The sequence below is a fragment of the Alosa sapidissima genome, chromosome 6 (genome assembly GCF_018492685.1).
Source record: "Alosa sapidissima isolate fAloSap1 chromosome 6, fAloSap1.pri, whole genome shotgun sequence".
In the NCBI taxonomy this organism is placed as follows: Eukaryota; Metazoa; Chordata; class Actinopteri; order Clupeiformes; family Clupeidae; genus Alosa; species Alosa sapidissima.
The window spans coordinates 9577266-9600316 of record NC_055962.1 but is presented as its reverse complement, the minus strand read 5'-3'; the positions used below and the strand labels follow the sequence as shown (position 1 = coordinate 9600316).

Here is a 23051-nt window from a genome sequence, read left to right as displayed (position 1 = left end):
GAAAGTGTGATTTTTGTTTGATTTCTGAATGATGAGCAAACTAATGCTTATGTTTACCCAGGTCAGGTCAGTTCAGAACCTTTTCACTTCCAAAGAGTAATGTGGTCACAGATACACGCGACAGACACACCGTCACACATAAACAAACATACATGAGGAAAAGTACACATTCACCCACATACCCAGAGTGCATGCTGCAGGTGCAGTAGTGTGTGTGTGTGTCTATGTGTGTGTGTGTGCAAGCCCTTCGGCTGCTCTTGACAGTGAAGCCCTGGCAATCTTAGGTTTTGTTTTCTATGAAGCACCTTCATAACGTGTACAGATAACATACTGTACCTGTACATGGTTTTACTGTGGCCAGAAGCCACCATTAAATTCATACATTTGCATTTTCCTCATTATCCGTGTGTTCTGTCAAATGTATGTCATAACCATATTACTGAGGTAACATAATAGTAATCTGATAAATCGATAGGTATCAATAATTAATATCTATGTTACATTACATTACATTATATTATATTTGGCTGACGCTTTTTTAACCAAAGCGACTAACAACATGGTAAACAGTAAGTTTTAGAACAATTCTCACAATTTTAGGACAGTTTAAAAAAAACACATTAGAGTACAGTAAGAATAAGTGCGTCGGTGAGTGCTGTATTTTAACAGTTACTTGTCAGTTTAACGGCTGGTGAGTGCTAGGATCAGTAAGACTTGTTGTAAGTGTTGCTATGAGAGTAGATGTTCTCTAAAGAGCTGGGTCTTCAGGAGTTTTTTGAAAGTGGAAAAGGATGTCCCTGCCCTTGTAGGAACTGGCAGTGTGTTCCACCAACGAGGAACAACAGATGAGAAAAGTTTGGATTGGCTTGAGCGTACCGGTGGTAGAGCTAGACGTCGTTCGTCAGAGGAGCGCAGCAGTCTGGAGGTAGTGTAAGTCTGTATGAGGGCATTCAAGTAGGTGGGAGCAGAACCGGAGACTACTTTGTAGGCAAGCGTTAGAGACTTGAATTTGATGCGGGCCGCCATAGGTAGCCAGTGTAGCTGGATGAGCAGCGGGGTAACATGTGCCCTTTTGGGTTGGTTGTAGACCAGGCGCGCCGCCGCGTTCTGGATCATCTGAAGTGGTTTCACTGCGCAGGCTGGGAGACCTGTCAGGAGGGCATTGCAGTAGTCGAGTCGTGAGATGACTATTGCCTGAACCAGAAGTTGGGTAGCATCTTGAGTCAAGTAAGTCCTGATTTTCCGTATGTTGTAGAGTGCGAAACGGCATGACCGGGCGACTGAGGCAACATGATCTGAGAAGTTTAGTTGGTTGTCGAGAACAACTCCTAGATTTCTTGCAGTCCTGGTCGGTGAAACAGACAGGGAGTCAAATTTGATGTTGATGTCGTGGTGTATGGTAGGTTTAGCTGGGATGACCAGCAGTTCAGTCTTTGAGAGGTTCAGCTGGAGGTGGTGTGCCTTCATCCATGTAGCTATGTCTGAAAGGCAATCTGAGATCCGTGCTGAAACCAGGGGGTCGTCAGGTGGAAAGGACAGATAGAGCTGTGTGTCGTCTGCATAGCAGTGGTATGAGAAGCCGTGCGAACGGATAATCTGTCCCAAGGAGGTGGTGTAGATAGCAAAGAGGAGGGGGCCCAGCACTGAGCCCTGGGGGACCCCTGTGGTGAGATGGTGAGGTGCAGATAGCTGACCAAGCCATGATACGTTAAACGAGCGTCCTGTGAGGTAGGATTCAAACCAGGAGAGAGCAGCTCCGGAGATTCCCATGTCAGCGAGTATAGAGAGAAGGATACGGTGATTAACCGTGTCAAAGGCAGCCGATAAGTCAAGCAGAATGAGTACTGATGATCGAGCGGTCGCCCTGGCTTCTTTTAAGGCTTCTGTTACAGACAGCAGAGCCGTTTCGGTAGAGTGGCCGCTTTTGAACCCAGACTGATTTGGATCCAGAAGGTTGTTCTGTGAAAGGAAGTCAGAGACCTGTTTGGAGACTGCTCGTTCAATGCCTTTGGATAGGAAAGGCAGTAGTGAGACAGGGCGGTAGTTCTCGACTTGAGCAGGGTTGAGAGAAGCTTTCTTAAGTAACGGTGTTACCCGGGCCATTTTGAACGCTGTTGGAAATGTGCCGGAGGTTAGCGAGGCATTGATCACATGTGTGATAGCTGGAGTGATGGTCGGGCTGATGGACTGAAGTAGGCTCATAGGTATAGGGTCCAGCGAGCATGTGGTAGGACGGCTGCATGTCAGGAGTCTGGACACTTCACTCTCGGAGAGAGGCGTGAATGCTGAAAAAGATGTTCCAGCAGTCCCTAGAGGTTGTAGGAGTGCGGTATCTGAGTCAGATGCGTTGAGTGGGCATGTAGAGAATTGACTGCTGATTGCCGCCACTTTGTTTGTAAAAAATGAGGCGAGGGTATCTGCAGTAAGGCTGGATGGAGGAGGAGGCAGTTGAAGGTTGAGTAGCGATTTGAAGGTTGAGAAAAGTTTTCGAGTGTCTGTAGCGCTGTTGATTTTGTCATTGTAGAAAGCAGTCTTAGCAGCAGTGATGCTGGCTGAGAAGGAGGTCAGGAGTGTCTGGTAGTTTTTGAGGTCGTCAGCTAGTTTGGATTTGTGCCATTTCCTCTTCGCGGCTCTGAGTTTGGTGCGCTGCGATCGGAGGGTATCATTTAGCCATGGATGAGAATGTTTGGATCGAGCTGGCCTTGTGGTAAGAGGGCACAGCTCGTCTAGACACGAGGTCAGTGTGGAGCAGAGCGAGTCAGTGGCTTCATTAACCTCCAGAGAGGAGAAGGTGTTGAGTGGAGGTAGACCGGAGGCAACCACAGAGGAGAAGTGCGTTGGAGACAGGTTCCGGATGTTGCGGCGGAACGTGACCATCGGCTGAGGAGCCGGAGGCTGTTCTGTCAGGCTGACGTTGAACTGGATGAAGAAGTGGTCAGAAAGATGGAGAGGCGTCACCTGCGGTGTCTGTGCTGCAGTTCCGAGTGAAAATCAAGTCAAGCTCTTTGAGAGCTTTGTGAGTCGGTGGGCTTTGAACCAGTTCGAGGTCAAAGGAGTGGACCAGGGCCAAAAAGTCCGCTGAGCCTGGGGCGTCTAAGTGGATGTTCATATCACCGAGAACAAGAAGCGGACAGTCATGCTCAGGGGTGGAGGATAGCAGAGTGTCAAGTTCGTCAATAAAGTCGCCTAGTTGGCCTGGAGGGCGGTAGATGACCAGCACGTAGAGTTTTGCTGGGGCGATCACTGTGATGGCATGGAATTCGAATGAGACATATTTGTTTGAAGGCAGTAGCGGGGTGAATTTCCATTTGTTGGAGATCAGCAGGCCCGTCCCGCCTCCTCGTCCAGATGGGCAAGGGGTGTGGGATAGTGTAAGGTTAGTGGAGAGTACAGCCGGGGTGGCAGTGTTCTCTGGTTTGATCCAAGTCTCAGTGAGAGCAAGGAGTTCCAATGAAAGGTGGTTGGCATAGCCAGCTATGAAGTCCGTTTTGTTGACTGCGGATTGACAGTTCCACAAGCCCATGGAGAAGGAGGTTTCTGTAGGTTGCTGGAGGTTAAGGGGATTTCTGCCCCTTTTGGCATGATGCCGTTTTCTGCAATGGCCGGTGATAACAGATATGGTGGAACGGCACATTTTGCCTTTGTCGGTGCCTGTGCTCGGTGAACTTGGACAGGTAAACTTGCTTGTCTTGACCGCGTCCGTCTTAATTGAGGCTGGCTGAAACGAGGCCTGCCGCTTATGCTGACGCTTCAGCAGCCGCCACTAATTTTATGCTGCTAGGAATTGCATGCAGCTGTCCTCCTATCTCACTAATGATGCATCAGCGTAGACCGCCCTCTGACGTTCACACAGCTTAGATTGTTCAAAAGGATGTTAATTACTGTCAACTGAAAGTCCGCTCGCTCACACTGACCGAAACTCACAGTTTCAAGTAGCCTCCTCCCTCAGCTGTTCCCAAACGCCCAGAGTCCAATTCTAACAATTGGAGAGGATTGGCCAGTAGTAGCCTATGTGTTCTTGCTTTCTCTCTCCCAACTCACTGCAGTTGTTGTCTGATTATCTATGTGTGTGTGTGTGTGTGTGAATACAGTACATTTTTAATACATTTACTAACTAATTTCTGATAACTCTACTACAATTGAAGATCTATTATTTGACATCAAATCAGCATACATACAATGACATTGCAGACATAGGATGCAATGTTGGCTTTAAACTATACCTTTGAGTCATATTTGTCTGCTCCTTGTACATGTACTGTATATTAACTGCTCTGGGTTGATTTCTGAAAATAAAAACAATAACTTTTACCCTGTTTCCCTTCAAGATGATTTGTGTCTTGATAGAGTGCTTTGATCTCTGTGATCTCACTGACTCACCTTACCATGTTTCTTATACTGATGTCTGTAGCTTGTATAGGCCTATTGTTTTTAGAAGTTGTCATTATTTATTATTCTTCCCTGTCTTTTATGGATTTCCTTTACTACACTGTACATGTATGTTGTCAATCACAATGTGGATAGTGCATTGAAATGCATGGATTACAAGTAAAGATGCTATATAGCTACGGGCTAATTGATTGGTTGATAACTGCTGTTTTGTCACAGATAATTGAATCACATCAAAATCCTGTGCCCCTTGATGTGGGGAGCACATGGTAAAGCTGGTGCCATGAGAAATACAGTCCTGAGGTTCAGACACTTTGCCATAACCATAACAATCCACGCTCATAAATGGATGAAAATGGCAGCTCTTAAGGCGTTTGATAATAGAGATTTGTAACAAGATGTTCAAATTAGTGTAGCCAGCGCTGGGTCTCTGTGCAAAGTTCTGTGTTCAGTAATCAGCAGATTGTGCTGAGTCCCGCCTTCCCTATCTGAGTACATACAGTACTGCTCTCGCCTTTACCTTTCAGATAGCAGCTGTATCTATGTAGAACTGGACAGAAAGAAACTAAATGAATACAGGCAAAGGAAAGGATGAAAATGATTAAAAGTTTAAGCTATTATTAAACGTTGTGGAGTCTAGGGCCCTTCAAGTATAACCAACACATTGAATTTCATCTGTCTCCAGATAAAATCTCCAATCCCTATATTTGAAATAAATGAATAAATGTTAATTGGGTTTGGCTGTAATGCTTTATAATCAAATCAAACATTCCAGAGTTTGTACTAAATAAATCAGACCCCATACACGCTATTTTTTCAATTCTACAACAAATAAACCACACATGAAGTAATCCATGGACAATGCAAATACAAGCATGTTCATACAATTGCAGTTAACTATAACCAAACAATTACCATATCAAGTTATATTAGTTCACAACAAATCTTAATGAAACTTGACACCTCCATTCACTCCAACATAAAGCATGTTAAATTTTAAATGTGCTGTAACATCATTTGACCAGCAGATTTATCCTATAATATTTAGCTCCGCTTTTGCAATGTGATAGTGTTTAGGTCAAAAATGCTGAGATGCTTTTGAAAAAAAAAGAGATTATTAAGGCAGTTCTACACCAAGAACTCAGAACACATTAGTTTAGGGATTCTTAATGATCTAGAAAGGTGTGTATGTGGAGGAAAGGACCCCCCCCCCCCCCCCCCCCTCCAGCCCCATTCCTGCAATCTATGATCATGTCACAGGATAACAATAAGATGCACTTTGCTCCTTTATTGTGTTTGCTGTTCCTGCAGTTCTTTTTTATCATTTGTTTTTATATATTGTTCTAGTTTTGAGAGATGGGTTTCACCTTCATGGGGTATAAATCAATCATCCTTCATGAGGTATTATCTCTATGGTTGGTATGGTATGGTCTTAGGGGTTCAGGATGGGGCCTTCCAGGTGAAATACCAGAGAGCTGTGGGCCACTGCCACTGTGCCCCTGAGAAAGCACTTAATCCCAATTTGCTCCAGGGGGGACTGTCCCCATACTGTAGTTAGTTCACTTTACACTACTCTGGATAAGAGTGTCAACTAAATGACAATCAATGTGAAATGTCATCTCAATGAGAAATCAAACAGTGTGATCAATGTAGAGAAAAGTACAGACCCTGCTATCAGATAATTACTGACTGTAAACATACATGAGTGTGGAGTTCAGTGAAGAATCACAGTGTAATCTTTAGTAGACTAACAGCACAGAAAATGACTTAATACCCCGAAGAGTACAGTTTCTACTATCTGGTTATCAGTGGGACTGAAAACTCTGAACCCTGATCAAATTTACCAAGTTGCCTTTGTCCTGCCACCCAAGCATTTCACCTGGACTTTGGAGTAAAAGCCGTAATTTCTGCAGTTCCAGCCACCCCTCCCTGGTCTCCCTTGTGAGTATAAAAGAGCAGTTCTGGAGGAGGTGAATCAGTCTCGTCTGAGTACTCGCCCACCCGAAAGGAAAGAGCTTCAGCGAACCCACCATGGGGGACACAAAGCTCTGCCTCGTACTTCTCCTCAGCGCCGTCGCATTGGCCCGTAAGTAGCTCACCTCTACTCTCCAACTCTAGGCCCAAGCATTACGCACAGGACAGTCTCCTGTACTGGTGTGGTAGTTTTCAGTTATTTTCTAAAAGAAACTAAAACACATCATTTACAGTTCAAACGTAGGAGGAAAACTTGGTGTCGGTTGGAATCTAGGGGATTCTGTTTTATCCATAGCATGCTTTTTATATGTTATTAAAAGTATTTTAACCATGCATTTCAATTTAAATGTCATGCATTCAATACACCTAAACTTTTAAAACTGAAAAACATTTAAGAGTAGTTATTTCAAATATAGCTGTTAGGTTAATAAATCTTACTTTTCTTTATTTACTGTACGTGCACCGAAAGTTTTCCAAATAGGGTCTGTTTCTTCTTTTTTTCAGTATTCATTATTTTGTTTTATTATATAAATCATCTGTTTTATTTGCAATTGTCCTGTTTTTACTTGCTATTAAATTATTTACTATTATTATAAATGTATATTAAATGTTGTTATTTTATTCCTTAAAGACGCTGATGACGATGCATCATGCCTGAGTAAGTTTGTTAAAATTTTGTTCATTATAATCACAAAACATCATAAAAAAATCGTAGAAAAATAATATTGTTCATAATAACATTACTATTCCACTACTTCTGAAGATTAATTTGAAAATGAATGGAAACAATAAAGGTCATATTTCTAGTGTTAGCCAACCATGAGTACTATACGTGACACCTCATCTGAGTGCTCTCTCATCTCCCCCTAGTGGCCAAGAGGTACAAGCCTTTCCACAAGTATGAATTCCTGTATGAAGCCGAGTCCCTCAACTTCCTCAATGGAGCCGTCAACGGCCCCAAGGGAAGCTGCAAGGTATGGCACATGTAGTTTGTTTTTCTAATACCTTATGAAAATTACTTTGAATTTTAAGCATTTTCAACATAATGCAAAAATGAACTTACCTTGTGCTAATTACCTTGCCAAGATTACCTATTTACCTATGCCTTCAGAAAAGAAAAGGGAGACAAATTCGCAGCTCTAACCTGTTTTTGCCCACAGGTTGAGATTGACGTTCCCGGCCCCTGCCAATACATCGTCCGCACCACTGAGTGCACACTCAGCGAGGTTGCTGACTTCGATGCAGCTGGCGAGCCTGTCTTTGTCCCTGCAGCCACTACTGATGCCTTCAAGGCTGCCATGGAGAAGTAAGCATTTCTCTTCAAATTTCAAAAGACAAACTTTTAAACACTAGCACTTTTCAACCCTTAATTGCTGAAATACACCGTCAGTATGAATTAAAAAGTGACATGGCTGCTAAAATTCCCTATCCAGGAACCCTCTGAAGGTCACTGTTGAAGGGGACAACATCATCAAGCTGTTCCCTGAAGACGATGAGCCTATCAACATTCTCAACATCAAGAGGGGAATGATCTCTGGCTTTGCTGTGCCTGTTATGGAGGAAGAGAGGAACAAGAGGATGGTATGTACAGTAGACTAAATAAGCTCCAGCAAAAGACTGGATTACTACTGCAATGTGGCTGTAATTACCAGTAGTACAACCTAGTAAAAGCCATTAAGTATTATGTCTGAATTTTAACCCATCCAGCCCACCATCTATGGATTGTGCAAGACTGACTACACCGTGAACGCCAGAGAGGACATCGCCACAGATGTCACCCTCACACGTGACCTGTCCAGGTGTGACCAGTTCAGGCCAGTCAGCGACTACACCAGCCCCCTGGCCCTCATCACTGGCATGGTAAGACACTATGGCAACAAAAAACACAAAACAAAGCATTCAGGAGAGAACACTTTTGATGTTGATGTGTCAATTTGATGTGTTAATGTTGATCATGCAAGGATCATTACAAGGACCTTCTCTCCCTTCCCTTTAGCACTACCCTCTTGCCCAGCTGATCAAGAGCACTCAGACCTGCAACTACAAGTTTGACAATGCAGAGCACCACCCAGTGTTCGGTGAATGCCTTGAGAACCACATCCTGGTGCCTTTCTCCCACAAGTAAGTCCAAAATCAGCTATGAACAGGATGTGAGAGATGAAGAAAGCTCTCCTGCTTTGACTGTTATTTAACTGATATCATTTCCATAGGGGGAAACATGGAGTTACCAATGTCAGCAAGCAGAAGGCCACCCTCTTGGCAGTCTCTGAGTACAACGAGAGAGTCTTTGACCCCGGTAAGATTTATTTTCAGGCTGATAGGGACTCCATTAACAAAATACACAAATACAAAATCTTGTCATTTTACTTTCAAATATACAAAATATTAGACGACATTTCTAACCACAGTTTACCTGTTTGATATATAGTTCTGGCCAATGAGCAGACCCTGACCCCACACGCCAGTGTGGACAAGAGCCCTATTCAGGACAAAGACGCCGCTCTCGCTCTCCTGAGGGAACTGGCTGGCCTGTCCAAAACCGACGACGGACAAAAGAGAGCCCACCTGGCCCACAGGATCGTGAGCATGGTCCGCAAGATGTCTGCAGAGACCCTGGCCGCTGGCGTGCCTGAGGCCCTGGAAATCTCTCGCTCCCTGACCTACCAGGCTCTGTTCCAGTGCGGCACTCCCGAGTGCAGCGGTGCCATCATGCAGATCCTCAGGACCTTCGACAGCTCTTCTATGGAGATTGACGCCACCGTCTACGCCATGGGTCTGATGCCCAACCCCTCTCGCCAGCTCGTCCATGACATGCTGGAAATGGCCAAGTTCAAGCAGAGCAAACCCATCTTCTACGGTGCCAGCAATGCTGTCAAGAAGTAAGACACGTCTAAAGTTACCTCAAAAAATCAATTATGATTGGAGGATTGAGAAATGAATGTTAAATGTTCACTGTCTTTCCACAGACTGTACCAGGCTGAGGGAAAGGTCACTCCTGAGATTGAGGCTGTTGCCAACTTTGCCTTGGAGCAGATTGGAGACTGCACTGGTGACCAGGAGCACATTTTCATGTCCCTGAAGGTGTGTTGCAGTAACATGCAGACTGTGCTACCACACGGACAGCCACACTTCTTTACTGTACATTATGTTAATAGTTTTGGTTAGTGTTGTGATTATGGATCTCTGTCACACAGGTTATTGGTAACATGGCCGCTGCTATGGGAGATGCCAGCCCTGCCCTGAAATCTGCTGTCATCCAGTGTGTGAACCAGCCTGCTGCCACCCCAGAGGTTCAGCTTGCTGCCATCCAGGCCTACAGACAGACCACTCTGCCTGAGGAGGTAATCCAGAGTCATCTTGTGTTTTACTAATTAGTGGCAATCTGTATTTTGAGCATTGCTAACTCGGCTACATCTGTTATTTGCTTTACAGGGCAGACAGGTGCTCATGCAGGTCCTTTTGGACGGTGCTGCCCCACTGCAGAAGCGTGTTGCCGCCTACCTGGTGCTGATGAAGGACCCTCAGCCCTCTGAACTCTCTCAGCTGGCTGCTGCCCTGCCCATTGAGGAGAACCAACAGGCCAAGAGCTTTGTCATCTCTCATGTCACCAACATCCTGAGCTCCACTGCACCCGAGACCCAGGAGTATGTTACATTTAAGAACTTCAAGTATCTATAATATTTTCTAACTTCTAAGAAGTAAAGACAGTTAACCATCTGACTGAGCTAATATGTTTTTCTTTTCTGCACAGGCTGAGGCAGAAAATCCTTGATGCTCTTCAGGGCAATGAGGTTGGAACTGTCATGGACCCAACCAAATTCTCCCGCAACTACAAGGTCGGATCCCTAGAGGGAAACATGATCTTCGATGGAGCTAGCTACTTGCCCAAGGAAGTTGTGCTGGATATGGCCCTGAATGCCTTTGGCTATGATGTGGACATGATTGAGGTATGACTGGAAGTACCCGCCAGTGTATCTACAAAGTATATATATATGTAATTTATTATAATTTAATATTTGTTTGCTCCACCTAATTATGAATTGCACTTTCAGATTGGCATGGAAGGCAAGGGACTTGAGCCAACTGTTGAGGCCCTGTTTGGTGCCAATGGATTCTTCCCTGACACTGTGATGAAGACCATTTACTATGCTGCTGATAGGATGCCAGGCCATTTCAGCCAGACTCTGAAGAACATCCTTCCCTCCCTAAGGAACGATAGAAAGAAGAGACAGGTATTGAACTCATAGGTCTTAATGTTTAAATCAGAAATGGATAGGTCTTAAAAGTGAAAAATCACCTTGATTTTCTGTCTCACTGTAGTCTTCCCAGAATCTCCTGAGAGAGCTTAGCCGCAATGTCAACAAACTGTTCAGGGACCTGAAGGCTCAGGATGCCCCTGAGGCCATGGTCTACATGAGACTGCTGGGAATGGAACTTGGCTACCTCAAGACCAAGGACATGGAAGAGATGGCTTACTCCGCTGCACTGATGATTGACAACCTCCTGAAAATGTTCCCCACTGACGTGAGTCCAGAGCCAGAAACAAGTCAACTTTTCATATAGTCTTGTTATCTCAAAGCATACCAGGAAGATAGCCACAATCTTTAGTTGTTTATTTATTTATATCAATGCTTTATAGTTCATCAAGGGACTGCTGACCAGTGCTGACAATGAGCTGTTTGCCCACTACATCTTCATGGACAATGAGTTCTACCTGCCAACCGGCCCTGGTGTTCCTCTGAGGGTTGCCCTGTCTGGTACCTTCACGCCTGGAATCAAGGGAGGAGTGCACCTTTCTTCTGACATGGTAAGAAAGCTAACAGCATACTATCAAATAATTCAACACAAGTATGCTACCACAACAAATGTTAAATTCCCCATTCCCTTCCCCCTTCATCCACAGAGTGAGGTGGCCTTCATGCCATCCGCTGGCATTGAGTTTGTGACTGAGGTTGGAGCCCACTTCCCTGACTTTGTTCAGTCTGGTCTGGAGATGCACACCAACATCTACCACGAAAGTGGCCTGAAAGCCAAGGTCTCTGTGTCCAACAGCAACATCAAGCTGACCATCCCTGCTCCTCAGGGCCCTGCCAAGCTCGTCAGCCTCACGTACGTTTGGATCTTTATATTATCCCTTTTAAGAATAAATATTAAGGAAGGCAATTTAAAAAAAAACTGAAAGAAAACCTAGTTAACACAATCTTTCTTCTCCCTTACAATAGCAACTCCCTGGTGTCTGTGCATGGTGCTGAGATCAAGAGCATCCCAACCACAGGAGAGAGAGTTGATGTGACAGAGTGCACACCAGTCTTCGCTGGCATGAAATACTGCACAGCTCTGCAGTACTCTGATGCTATGCACACCGATGAGTCTCCCTACTTCCCCTTCACTGGAGACAGCAAGTAAGCAAATCAAGCAGAAACGGCACTTTATTAAAAGTACCTAAAATAGTTCTTATCCTGTCAGTTGTTGTCAGAAGTGTTGGAAAGACTGAAACATTTACCTTTTCCTTTAGGCTTGCCATTGAGCTGCATCCTACTGGTGAAGTCTCAGAATACATTGCCAACATTGACCATTCCTATGAGGACAAGACTGACAAAGTGACTTTGACTCTGAAGGCTGAAGGTAAATACAGTGTCTAAAATGCTGAACACTAATACATTCACCTAAAATATCAATATAGTGTATTACCGAACAGTTATCAAATGACAATGACATTGATAACAGGTTAAATGAGAGCACTGGCATAACTGTCTGCTTCTATCACAGGAGCAGCAGCTGAGGCCACAGCAACTGTGAAGTTCAACAGGCAGCAGTACACCGTTGAAGCTGATCTGCAGATCCCGGATTATGACCTGGAGGTTGGACTCAGGCTTGGCTCTGTCGACCCTAACACCAAGGGCAAGGCCACACACTCTGTCCAGATTGACCTCGTCAACAAGAACATTCCTCAGGCCTCTCTGGTTGCCCTGGCCAAGTACGAAAAATAATATCTTTTGTTGATCACGACAAATATCTTGTTTTATAACACTGTTTTCCAGGACTGTGCTATGACCAGTCGTAACCATTATGGCCGTCTCTTACAGAATTGAGGGAATGAAGGACGCCACTCTGGACCTTCAGCTCCTTGTGCCTGTACTGAAGGCTGATGCCAAAGTCTCTGCACACCTCCACCGTACCGAGGGCCTGACCCTGGAACTGGAAACTGATGTTAAGCTGCCAGAGACTTCCTCTGCCCAGAAGATTGTTCTGAAATACGGTGAGTGGTAATCTACATTCATTAACATCCTGCGCCTGTCTTGCTTTTCCCCAAGTATTTTTAATGTTAACATGATTAACATGATACCATGTGTTATGTTCCACCTTGTGCCATAGATGCTGACAAACTGGAAGCTGAGATTAAGTCTGATGTGAGCTCTGAGATCCAGAACATCATCCCCCACATTGATGAAGTCAAGGCCTCTGTGAATGGTCTTCTTGATGCCCAGATTGGTCAGTCTGGCATGACCTTCCGTGATGTCCTGGCTAAATCTGTTGAGGTATAAAAGGAATCATGACTAAATCACTATGACAATACTCAAAATACTATGAGGGATTAAGAGTTCAGAGGTTGTTCAGAGTAATACACAATAGCTAATTTATTCATTTTGTTTTCAGACTACCAATGCCTACCTGGAGAAGCTGGAGGCTGAGCTTCCTTATGTGCAGAATGTGAGGCTTCCCTCTCTTCCTGAGCTTTCTCTGCCCGAGAGACTGTACCTGAATGCGTAAGTAATTTCAGATTGCAACTATTGTATATCTTTGTAAATGACAAGATACTCATCTGTTTCTCTAAATCTGAAGACAGCAAAAAGTATGAATATTAAGTTAATTTAATCTATATTTTGAGAAGCAATGAAAATACTTAATACTGGGTAAATCACAGCTAGAGAATGTTCTTGTTTTCATATGAACTTTGCAAGCCGTTAGCATACTGTTTTATTATTCTGTGTTTATTTCCTTTTCATGGGTTATAAGACTATGGTAAATATATAATGTAACTATTTAAACATGCTTATTTATATTTCATTCAATAATTTCTCTTCATTTACAGTGAGGCTGATGCCAAATACCACTTTGGCAAGCACTACTACACCATTGCCATTCCTCTGCCTCTTGGAGGAAAATCCTCTGGAGACCTGAACTTCCCTGCTGCTCTCACCACTCCTCACCTGACTGTGCCCCAGCTTGGTCTGGAGGTTGGCTCTGTTGCCATTCCTCTCCCCGAGGTCTTCATTCCAGAGCATGTGTCTGTGTCTGTACCTGTCCTCGGAAAGGCTGAAGTGTCCGCCAAGGTGCACAGCAACTTGTACAACCTAGAGGCCGATGTTTCTGCTGGTAGAGATCCAGTTGACCACCCCAGCTATTCTGCTAATGTGGAGCTCACTGGCAGCTGCCCTGTAGATATCTTCTGCTTCAAGGCTGAAGGTGAATACTGAATGAATTCTTACACTTCATTTTTAGTTGTGTATCTTTTTTCATGTTTATTAATAACTACATGCAATTCTGAAATGACATTTTAAACACATTTCCATACATTTGTTTTAAATAATATTGAAATATATTCTCTTAATATAGCATCTGCACTGCTTGCTGGTACACCTGGTGATTCCCTCAAGGCTGAAGTGAAGACACATGTTAACCACAAGCTCATTGATGCCAGCGTTAGCATTGTGGAGGTAGCAACTATTGCTGACAAGTTCAACCTGAAGTCCAACAGCAAGATTGAGGCAACCAGCCCTCTTGGTGTCCAGGTGTCTCTGGAGTATCACGGTGATGCTGGTCTGAACACAGAAGAGATCTCTGGAAATGGAAACCTGGAGGCATCCCTCAGAGCTGGCCCTGTTTATGGTGCTGCCACCATCTCCCAGACGATTGAATTCTTCCCACTCAAGCCAGAGGCTAAGATTGATTCTTCACTGAAGATCGATTCCACCCTTGTCAAGGCCCAGAACACATTTGTTGCTGCCTTTGCTAATGGTGAGCTATCTGCCACATCTAACACCGTTGCATTTGATGACACCTTGCTGCACCATGCTGAAGTCACCTTCAAGGATTCCACACTGGCTGTGAAGTCTGACACCAAGGCAGATGCCCTTGGCCTTAAGATTCAGAATGTGGCTGAAGCCTCTGCTGGTGCTGGAGCTGTTAATATCAAGATGGAAACAAGTGCTGACCATGCAGAAAACCGCATCCATTCCCTTGTGACTGCAGTCCTGGACGTCAATGGACTGGCTGTGAACAGTGATGCTGATGTTAAGCTTGCTGAAAACACTGCCACTCACAAAGCATCTTTGACACTGAACAAGGATGGCCTGACAACCAATGGAGCCACCTCCCTGCAGAGCCCTCTGAAGCTGGAGAACACCTTCAGCGGTACCATTGATGCATCCAAGGTTGACCTCAACATTGACATCAAGGGTGAATTTGCTGACTTGCACTTGGAGAATCACGCTGAGCTTAAGGCAGAGGCCTATAAGGCTGATCTGACCGGAAGCCTGAAGGCAGCCTATGGTGAACAGGAGCTCAAGCACACTTATGAAATCAAGTATGCTGACATGACTGCCAATGCCAAGTGCAGCACAACTGGTATGCTTCTGGGCTCTCACCTGAGCCAAAACACTGAGGTATTGGTTCCTGGACTTGCTATTAAAATTAGCAATGATGCCCGCTTTAACTCTCAGGTTCTCCGTTTTGATACCACCAGCCGTGCCACAGCTGTCCCCTTCAGCTTCAACCTTGATGCCATTGCCAATGCTGATGCTGACCTGACCATGTATGGAAAGCACACTGCTCAAGTTTACACCAAGTTCCTCATGAAGGCAGAGCCACTGGCATTCGCACACTCTCATGAATGCAGAATCTCTACCTCCCAAAACCTTGACAATGGTGTTGCTATTGAGACTGGGCTTGACAACAAGATTGAAACCCTCCTGACTCCCTCTGACCAGAAGGCTCATGTGACACTGAAGACAAAATTCAACAACCATGCTATCAATGAGGAGGTCAGTGTTTACAACAACCCTGAGAGGCTTGGCCTGGAAGTGTCAGGAGCCATCCTGACCAGTCTGCTCAACACAGCTGACAGTGAGAACCAAGAGTTTGCTGTTTCTGGATTCCTGAAGTATGACAAGAGCACTTCTAGCCATGTCATCCACCTGCCTTTTGTTGAGAGTGTACCCGCTCTACTTGAAGATCTGAAAATTGCCATTGTGAGCACTGCAGAGGCCCTGCAGACTATCATCACCAGGGAGGACCTTGTTAACAAGTTGGAGAGTATCCCCCAGCACATCAGTGACTTTGTGAAGGAACTGAATGTGGAGGGAAGAGCAATCCAGCTCAAAGAAGACCTGCTATCCCTTTCCAGAGAGTATGTCATCACCCTTGAAGACCTGGAGGCTACTTTGATGAACCTGAGGGCTGCACTTGAGAAGCTTCTGACTGATCTGGCTGCCCGTGTCAACAATACCGTGAGACTGACCAAAGAGCTGATTGCCAGTGGAACACTGTCTGAAACAGTTGTCAAGAGGCTGACTGAGGAGCTCAATGCACTGAATGAGGAATATGACTTCAATGCCATGCTTGTTGCAGTCATTGAGCTGGTTGAAGATCTGATTAAGCAGATTGATCTGATGAAACTGAAGGACAGCAGCATTGCTCTCTTGCATGACCTGGATGCCCAGTATGCCATCAAAGCCAAACTTGAGGAAAGAGTGGGTGAACTGAAACAAATGATTTCCAGCTTCAGCCTGGCTCAGTTTGTTGAGGATCTGAAAAGCCTGATTCTCTCCATTGACATTGAAGGTCTGACCAATCAGCTTGTGGCTCAAATTCCAACAGAACAAATTAACAAGATTGTAGACACAGTTAAATCCCTGGTGACAGAATTGGACATCATTGGTAAGTTGAATGCCGTCTATGCTAACGTGAAAACTGTACTTGTTAAATATGAACTTGACAAGACAGTTGAAGCGATCCTGGAGAAGGTTGTTGAGCTCATCGAGAAATTCAAAATTGATGAGACTGTACAGGTTGTTGCTGACACTTTGAAGACCATCCACATCCCTGTCACACTGGAAGATGCTACCAACTACCTGAAGGCCACAGAGATCAAGCAGGCTATTGAGCACTTGAATGAATACCTTGATGCTTTTGTGCAAAGTGTTAAGTCATTTGACTACAATGCCTTTGTAGATCATGCCAATGAGAAAATTGCTGCTTACACTGCCGAGCTGAACACACTCATTGCCTCTCTTGAGATTCCACAGAAGGTTGAGGCAGCCAGAGAATTTGTCAACTATGTTCTGTCAACATTGAGTGGCCTGTCTGTTATTTCACTGCCAGAGATCAGCCTCCCAGAGATTTCTCTCCCTGCCTTGCCCAAGATCAATCCTGATGATCTGATTGACATTCATTTGACCATCCCTGAGATTAAGCTCCCTCACATTCCCACTGAGCTGATGGTGCCAGCTTTTGGAAAGCTCTATGGTGAAATCAAAGTGAACACTCCTATTTACAACCTCCGGTCTGCTGCTGAATTCCAAAATGCTCCAGAGAGCGAGATAACTCCCCAGTACACAGCCTCTCTGACTGCCCAAGGATCTTCTTCCATGTTTGAGGGACTGGATTGCAACCTGGACTCCAGTGCTAGCGTGAAATTCCCAGAGATGAACCAGATTCATGTCGCAGAAAGCCTGAAGTTCACTTCTTCCGTCCTTGCTGTTGACCATGAGGCAACAGTGAGCCTCCCTGCCCAGGGCACTGCTAAGACCACTGTGAAGATAACCACATCTCCCATCACAGCTGAGTTGGTCAACAATGCAGTTATTGATGGATTGTCTTTGGCTCTCGACACAACCTACCACCACCAGATCAACATTGCCCTGATCTCATACACCAGCGAAAGCCATCTGTCTCAAAAGGCAGCTGCTCGTCTGGAAGGTCATACCATCACTCTGACCATTGGGCATGAGGGAACTACCAAGTTTGCCCTGCCTGACTACTCTGATGAGGGAACACTCAAGAGTGACCTGCACTATACCATGGACTTCAGCACTGCCAAGTTGACATACACTGGTGACATCAATAGTGCCATTCTCAAGATGAAGCAGGTGTTGAAGGCTGATGCTGTTGTCCTCAGCTACCTGAACTTTGATGCCCGTGTTGAAGCCGAGTCTCCAATCATCAAGAACAGCCTGCTCACCGCCTCTGGAAAGGCTGACCTGGGTGACTTGAAGGTTGAAATCAAGGCCAATCATGACACAGAACTGGCTGGTGCTCTCAGTGGAACCCTGTCAAACTCCATCCATGCCATGATTAAGCCCGTTGAGGTTGTGCTCGACTTCCAGAACAAGGGCAATGCCAAGACCAACCTGGCTGACACACTATCAGCTAAACTTGATCTCCAGAATGACTACTCTGTCACCCTGAATTACGATCATCAGCACATTAACACCCTGGCCCTTGTCAAGCTTAACCAGTACAAGATTGGTTACAATGTAACTGTTGAAAACAACCAGGCAGAAACTGGAGTCTACGCTGCTGTTGATGCTGAAGCCAACCTTGACTTCTTGGCTGTGCCCATTAGCATTCCTGAGCTTGCTGTGCCAATCATTGATTTCAAGACCCCAGCCATCAATGACATCAATCTGTATGAGCACACTGGTCTGAAGCACCTGCTGACTTCCACTGAGCAGACAGTTGATGTGGATGCCAAGATTGTGTACAAGAAGAGCAGGTTTGCTCCCCTTCTGGATCTGGGCCTGATTCACATTCCTGCCATTGGCAGCCTAGTCTCTGAAGCCTCTTTCAAGTCCTCCATCATCAACCTGAATGTCAATGCTGAGGTGTCTGCTGAGGATGACGTTGTGATCCGCATCGGTGCCATCTCTGCATCCGTCTTTGAGGGTCTGAAGGCCAAGATTGACGGTACCAGCAGCCTTACTACCAAGAGAGGTGTGAAACTGGCCACAACCCTTTCCCTGGAGAATGCTCATGTTCAGGCTACCCATGACAGCACTCTGAACCTGAAGACTGAAGAGCTGGAAGCTTCCCTTTCTGCTACAACTGATGCAAAGGTGAATCTGGCCATCCTCACTGCTGAGGCCAACCATCACCTGACAGCTGACACAAAGGAACATCCCCAAGCAGCCTCTACTCTCAAGATCAAGTACACCTTGGACATCCCAGTCATCAAGGCTGTTGGTTCTGGAGATGCTGAGAACAGCCTGAAACTTGAGGCTGGTCTCTACTTCCTGTCCGTGGAATCATCCACAAAGGGGCACATTGATGGAACCATCCTGGACACTGGTCTTGTAAAGGGAGCCCTGGACAACACCGCTAATGGCTACCTGAACGAGAATGGTCTTCGCTCAACTTTGAAGAGCAATGGCAATGCGCACATCAGCCATGGAGACCTGAAGGTTGAGCTTGATCTTGCTGAAGACATTGCTCTTGAAGCAGGCCTGAGCCGTGTGTATTCCACTGTGAAAATTGACTCCAACAACGAAATCAATGTGGCTGCCCTGAACACCAAGGGAAAGCACTCTGCCAAGGCCACCATTGACCTTTCTCCCCTGAGCTCTCTGGCTGCTGACGTGGAAGTTGATCTTGCTCAGCCAAGCACCCTGGGTGAACTCAGCATCTATGACAAGACTGTTCTTGAATTGACCGCTGGAAAACAGAAGGCTGCCATCAATGCCAAGATTGTCACCCCAGTGTACACCACCACTGCTGCCGCTGAAGTAGAGGCTGAAATCCCTAATGCCAAGGGAGCCTTCAAAATCTCTGCAACATCCCCTGTCGAGTTCCTGGTCTATGACCTGGATAGTGAGTATTAAATCCACTGTAATTTTCCTATGGCCATATTACTAAAAGGACTTGTATATTATGAGTCACTTTGCGAGACCCATGTATTTTACAAACCATGTCTCTGTTTTTCAATAAAGGCTCCATTGCATCTGCTGTGGAGAGCGCTGCTCTGAGTCTGACTGGCAAGGCTGTCCTCACACATGCTGACCTGACTGTTGATATTCAGAATATTCTTACTGCAGCCATGTCTGATGATGGGTAAGTATGGAAAAAAAATCCAAAACAGTTGTTTATAGTAAATACTTCATACTTAGAAGCATTCAACTGCAACATTTGATTTTTAATTTATTTCTTAATTTTTCAGTGCTTTCCGCCACTCTGTCAATGTGGACATCAGCAGCCCCACCTTCACTGATGTGAACTTCCGCTATGCAGCACGCAAGGATGGTCTCAGTGCTTCCATCTCTACTCCATCCACTGGCTTCCTCGGACTTCAGCTCCAGGGCAGGGTCCCATCCCAGCTGTATGCTAGACTGTACAGTCGCTATGCTGTAAGTATTATTTTTGATAACATTTCCATTTTTGTATGGTATAGCTGGTTCACACACACACAATATATATATATATATATATATATATATATATATATATATATATATATATATATATATATATATATATATTTAAAACAAACCCTCCTGATCTCTATTTACCTTGTTTCTTTTTGTCACACAGTCTGCCCCCGAGAGTGATGTGGAGATTCTGACCATCAGAGCTGCTGCCAAGGATGGAGACAGGCTGCACCTGCAGGCTGCCTACAACCTGGATGCCCCCAAGGACATCATTGCTGGTCTGGAGGAAAGAGTTCCTGCCATCACCTCAACCCTGATCAGCTTCTTGGACAAGTACGGCATCGTCAGCGCTCTTGAGAGCGTGAAGAACACACTCGTTAGTGTAGTCACTGAGGCCTACAACACTGCCAAGAACCACGCCCCCGAGATGAGCCAGCTGTCTGTCCTCTTCAGGGATGTCGTTGTTCAGTACCAGAAGACCGTTCAGATCCTGCTTGATGCTGCCATCAAGTTCCTGAGGGAGACCCAGATCGAGCTGCCAGGAATGGAGAAAGCTACTCTCCCCGAAATTGTGCACAAGATCACAACCAACGTTGGCACAGTGCTTGAGCAGCTTCTGCAGGTGATCACTGATAACCTGTACGCCTACCTCACACCAGTTGTTGACACCATCAGCGCAATCCAGGTGACCATGCCCTCTGGTGAGGTTTTGACTGGAAGCCAGGTTCTGGACCAGGTGAAGGCCATCTTGACAAAGGTTGTGGAGATTGTGAAAAATCTGGAGAACCTTGACCATATCCTGGAGAAGGTGGGACAGACCCTCCAAGACGTTGTTGAGAGGGCCCAGGGCTTTGTCGACAGCTTGCACTCTGACATCCTGGACACCGTTTCTGTGTACATCAACACCCTCTACCACAACTATCTCGCTGTGCTGAAGACCGTGACAGAGCATGTAGACTCCCTGCTGAACGTGCAGGAGGTTAACGACACCATCAAGCACGCTCTGGAGTTCGTCAGGTCTGTGGTGGATCAGATCCTCACCCGTGTCGCTGCCATCCTGCCCCATGGTGTGGAAAATGTTTACCTGAGAGTAAGCGATGGAAAGCTGGAGGTTGAGCTTCCATTCGCTCTCCACCAGTAAGATGCAGTGCAAGTAGAAACCAAAGCTAATCATTCTCCGTAGCAGAAAATATGGACTCTTTAACATTCTAGAGGGGTGATAACCTCCTTGTATTTATGTAAGCTAAGCAACATCTTTGATATTGTTTTAAGTTACCATCATTTCCTTTGGTGACCACTGTTATTTTCTTTTGACAACTCATGCAATGTGGTGAACACATGTTTCAATAAAGATCATCATTGCTGAAGCATTGCACATGTTGTGTTTCATTGTAGGTGTGGGCGATATGGACAAAAAATAATATCTTGATATTTTTTGTGATTTTGACGATAACGATAATTAGTTGATATCCTTTAAAAATAGTTTTTGTTAAAGTCTGAGTTACTGTACAGCTCATTATTTATGAATAGCATCATTACAATAATAACCAACAACCTAACCTGTGACTTTTTAACCAAATCAACCAATGCATTGTCACTTTTACACATTTCCAATTCTGCCCCCACTTGTGTGTGTGGCAATGACATGGTCTCAGCTACATTAGAGAAGAGGAATAGGCCTAACAGTTTCCCAAGAGAAAGTCTGAAGCTAAAGTTCCTTTCAAACCTTTACTTAGGATTCACTGTAAAACTAAGCAGACCAACAGAGTACATCTCAGTTATTTCCTTCTATGTTTTGTTTAAGAGCAATCATGTAGGCTAGCATTCCAAGTTACAGAATAGAAACTAATGCGTTAGCTTATGGCTAATGTATGTGAGAAATCCCATAGAGATGCTAACAGTTAGCATAATCGGTGAACGTAGATATTTAGAGCGAACTTCAGTCCATTTACAAAAGAGTTACATGAGAATAGTTCTTTGTTTACAACTGACTCAAAGGCTAATGTTTTCTCTCCATATAATACCGTGTGGGAAAAAACGTGACTGTCTCATCAATGCTACTTGAACAGAAGTAGCCGCATAAAATCCCAAGTAGGCTACTCTCGCTGCACAAAATAAACATTAGGCGTGCGTGGGACAACGTTTTAGGTTGTGACCCACTAGTGATCACGTGACACTTGCTCTGCTGCAGCCAGGGGCTTCTCCCGCATACATCCTGGGAATGTATGAGTCTTCAATGCGTGATTTCGAGTGTTTTTCCCCATAAGTAATTTAAATACTCGATAATGTCAATTTGCACATCGTTAAAACAACAATCACGATATTATCGCAGACGATATATATCGCCCACCACTATTTCATTGCCTGTAAAGGGAATATCAAAGCAATAGAAAATCAAACATCAGAAGAGCACCTTGTTAATCCATAATCTAAGCTCCAAACAGAGCATCAAACCAAAAAAACATTTATGTTGAAAAAATAAAAACAAACAAAAACAACAAATGTAGAGAGTATCACCTAAAAGCATTGCTAATCAGAGTTCATTTCCATTGTCTAAATTCTCTAAATATGTACTGGACACACAAATGCTTCAGAGGGGATAATTAACATACATCCAGAAAGTAAAATAGCGCACATCAAACAAAAATACATTCATGATGAAAAATAAACCTTTAAATTTTAACATCTCCAAAATAAATGATTAAAAGGTGAAGTGCAGTGGCATGATCCCCACCCAGCAGTTGCAATACCGGAGGGGTATTCCATTAATGTCACTATTAAAATGGTGCTTAAAGGAGAATTCCGGTGTGATATTGACCTAAAGTGTATCGAAACATGATACCGAGTGTGAACGTATGTCTCATAGCCCATCTCGGCTTGTCCCCTGCACTCCAAAATCTGGCGCTAGTTAGCCGATGCTACCAAGATAATTCCAAAAATAATTCAGTGGAAATGCATGGATTCCAGTTGCTGCTACTGGAAGAAACTGGAATCCATGCATTTCCACTGAATTATTTTTGGAATCTGATCCCTTATCATACCTGTTCATTCTTACTCGTTGCTCGACTTATCGTGACTAAATTCAAGATGGCTGCAAATGTTAAACTTCGTGAAGATACTGTCTGTATAAATCGTCTTGTAAGTAAACTACCAGTGCTTTTTCAAAGTTCTCAATGTCTCGTTTTAAATGTCAGGGCCCTAGGAAGTCTACCAATGAAGTGTGGAGATACATTGAGCCTCGTAAATGGGTGTAAAACAGTGATTTAT

The 23051-nt window shown here is 44.7% G+C and overlaps 1 protein-coding gene across 1 annotated transcript; it reads left to right on the top strand.

The window, feature by feature from the left end:
* The first annotated feature begins 6381 nt into the window (after window positions 1-6381).
* LOC121711081 (apolipoprotein B-100-like) lies at window positions 6382-21151 on the top strand. Its single transcript, XM_042094382.1, has 28 exons — window positions 6382-6475; window positions 6995-7021; window positions 7234-7337; window positions 7524-7669; window positions 7797-7944; window positions 8071-8223; window positions 8360-8484; window positions 8574-8659; window positions 8792-9242; window positions 9330-9444; window positions 9558-9704; window positions 9796-10007; window positions 10115-10310; window positions 10416-10595; window positions 10684-10887; window positions 11003-11170; window positions 11267-11472; window positions 11586-11765; window positions 11879-11988; window positions 12133-12340; window positions 12450-12622; window positions 12739-12902; window positions 13021-13130; window positions 13457-13830; window positions 13981-19230; window positions 19350-19470; window positions 19577-19763; window positions 19948-21151. Exons 1-28 carry the CDS (start codon window positions 6421-6423, stop codon window positions 20923-20925), a joined length of 10578 nt encoding a protein of 3525 aa, XP_041950316.1. The 5' UTR covers window positions 6382-6420; the 3' UTR covers window positions 20926-21151.
* Window positions 21152-23051: the final 1900 nt, after the last annotated feature.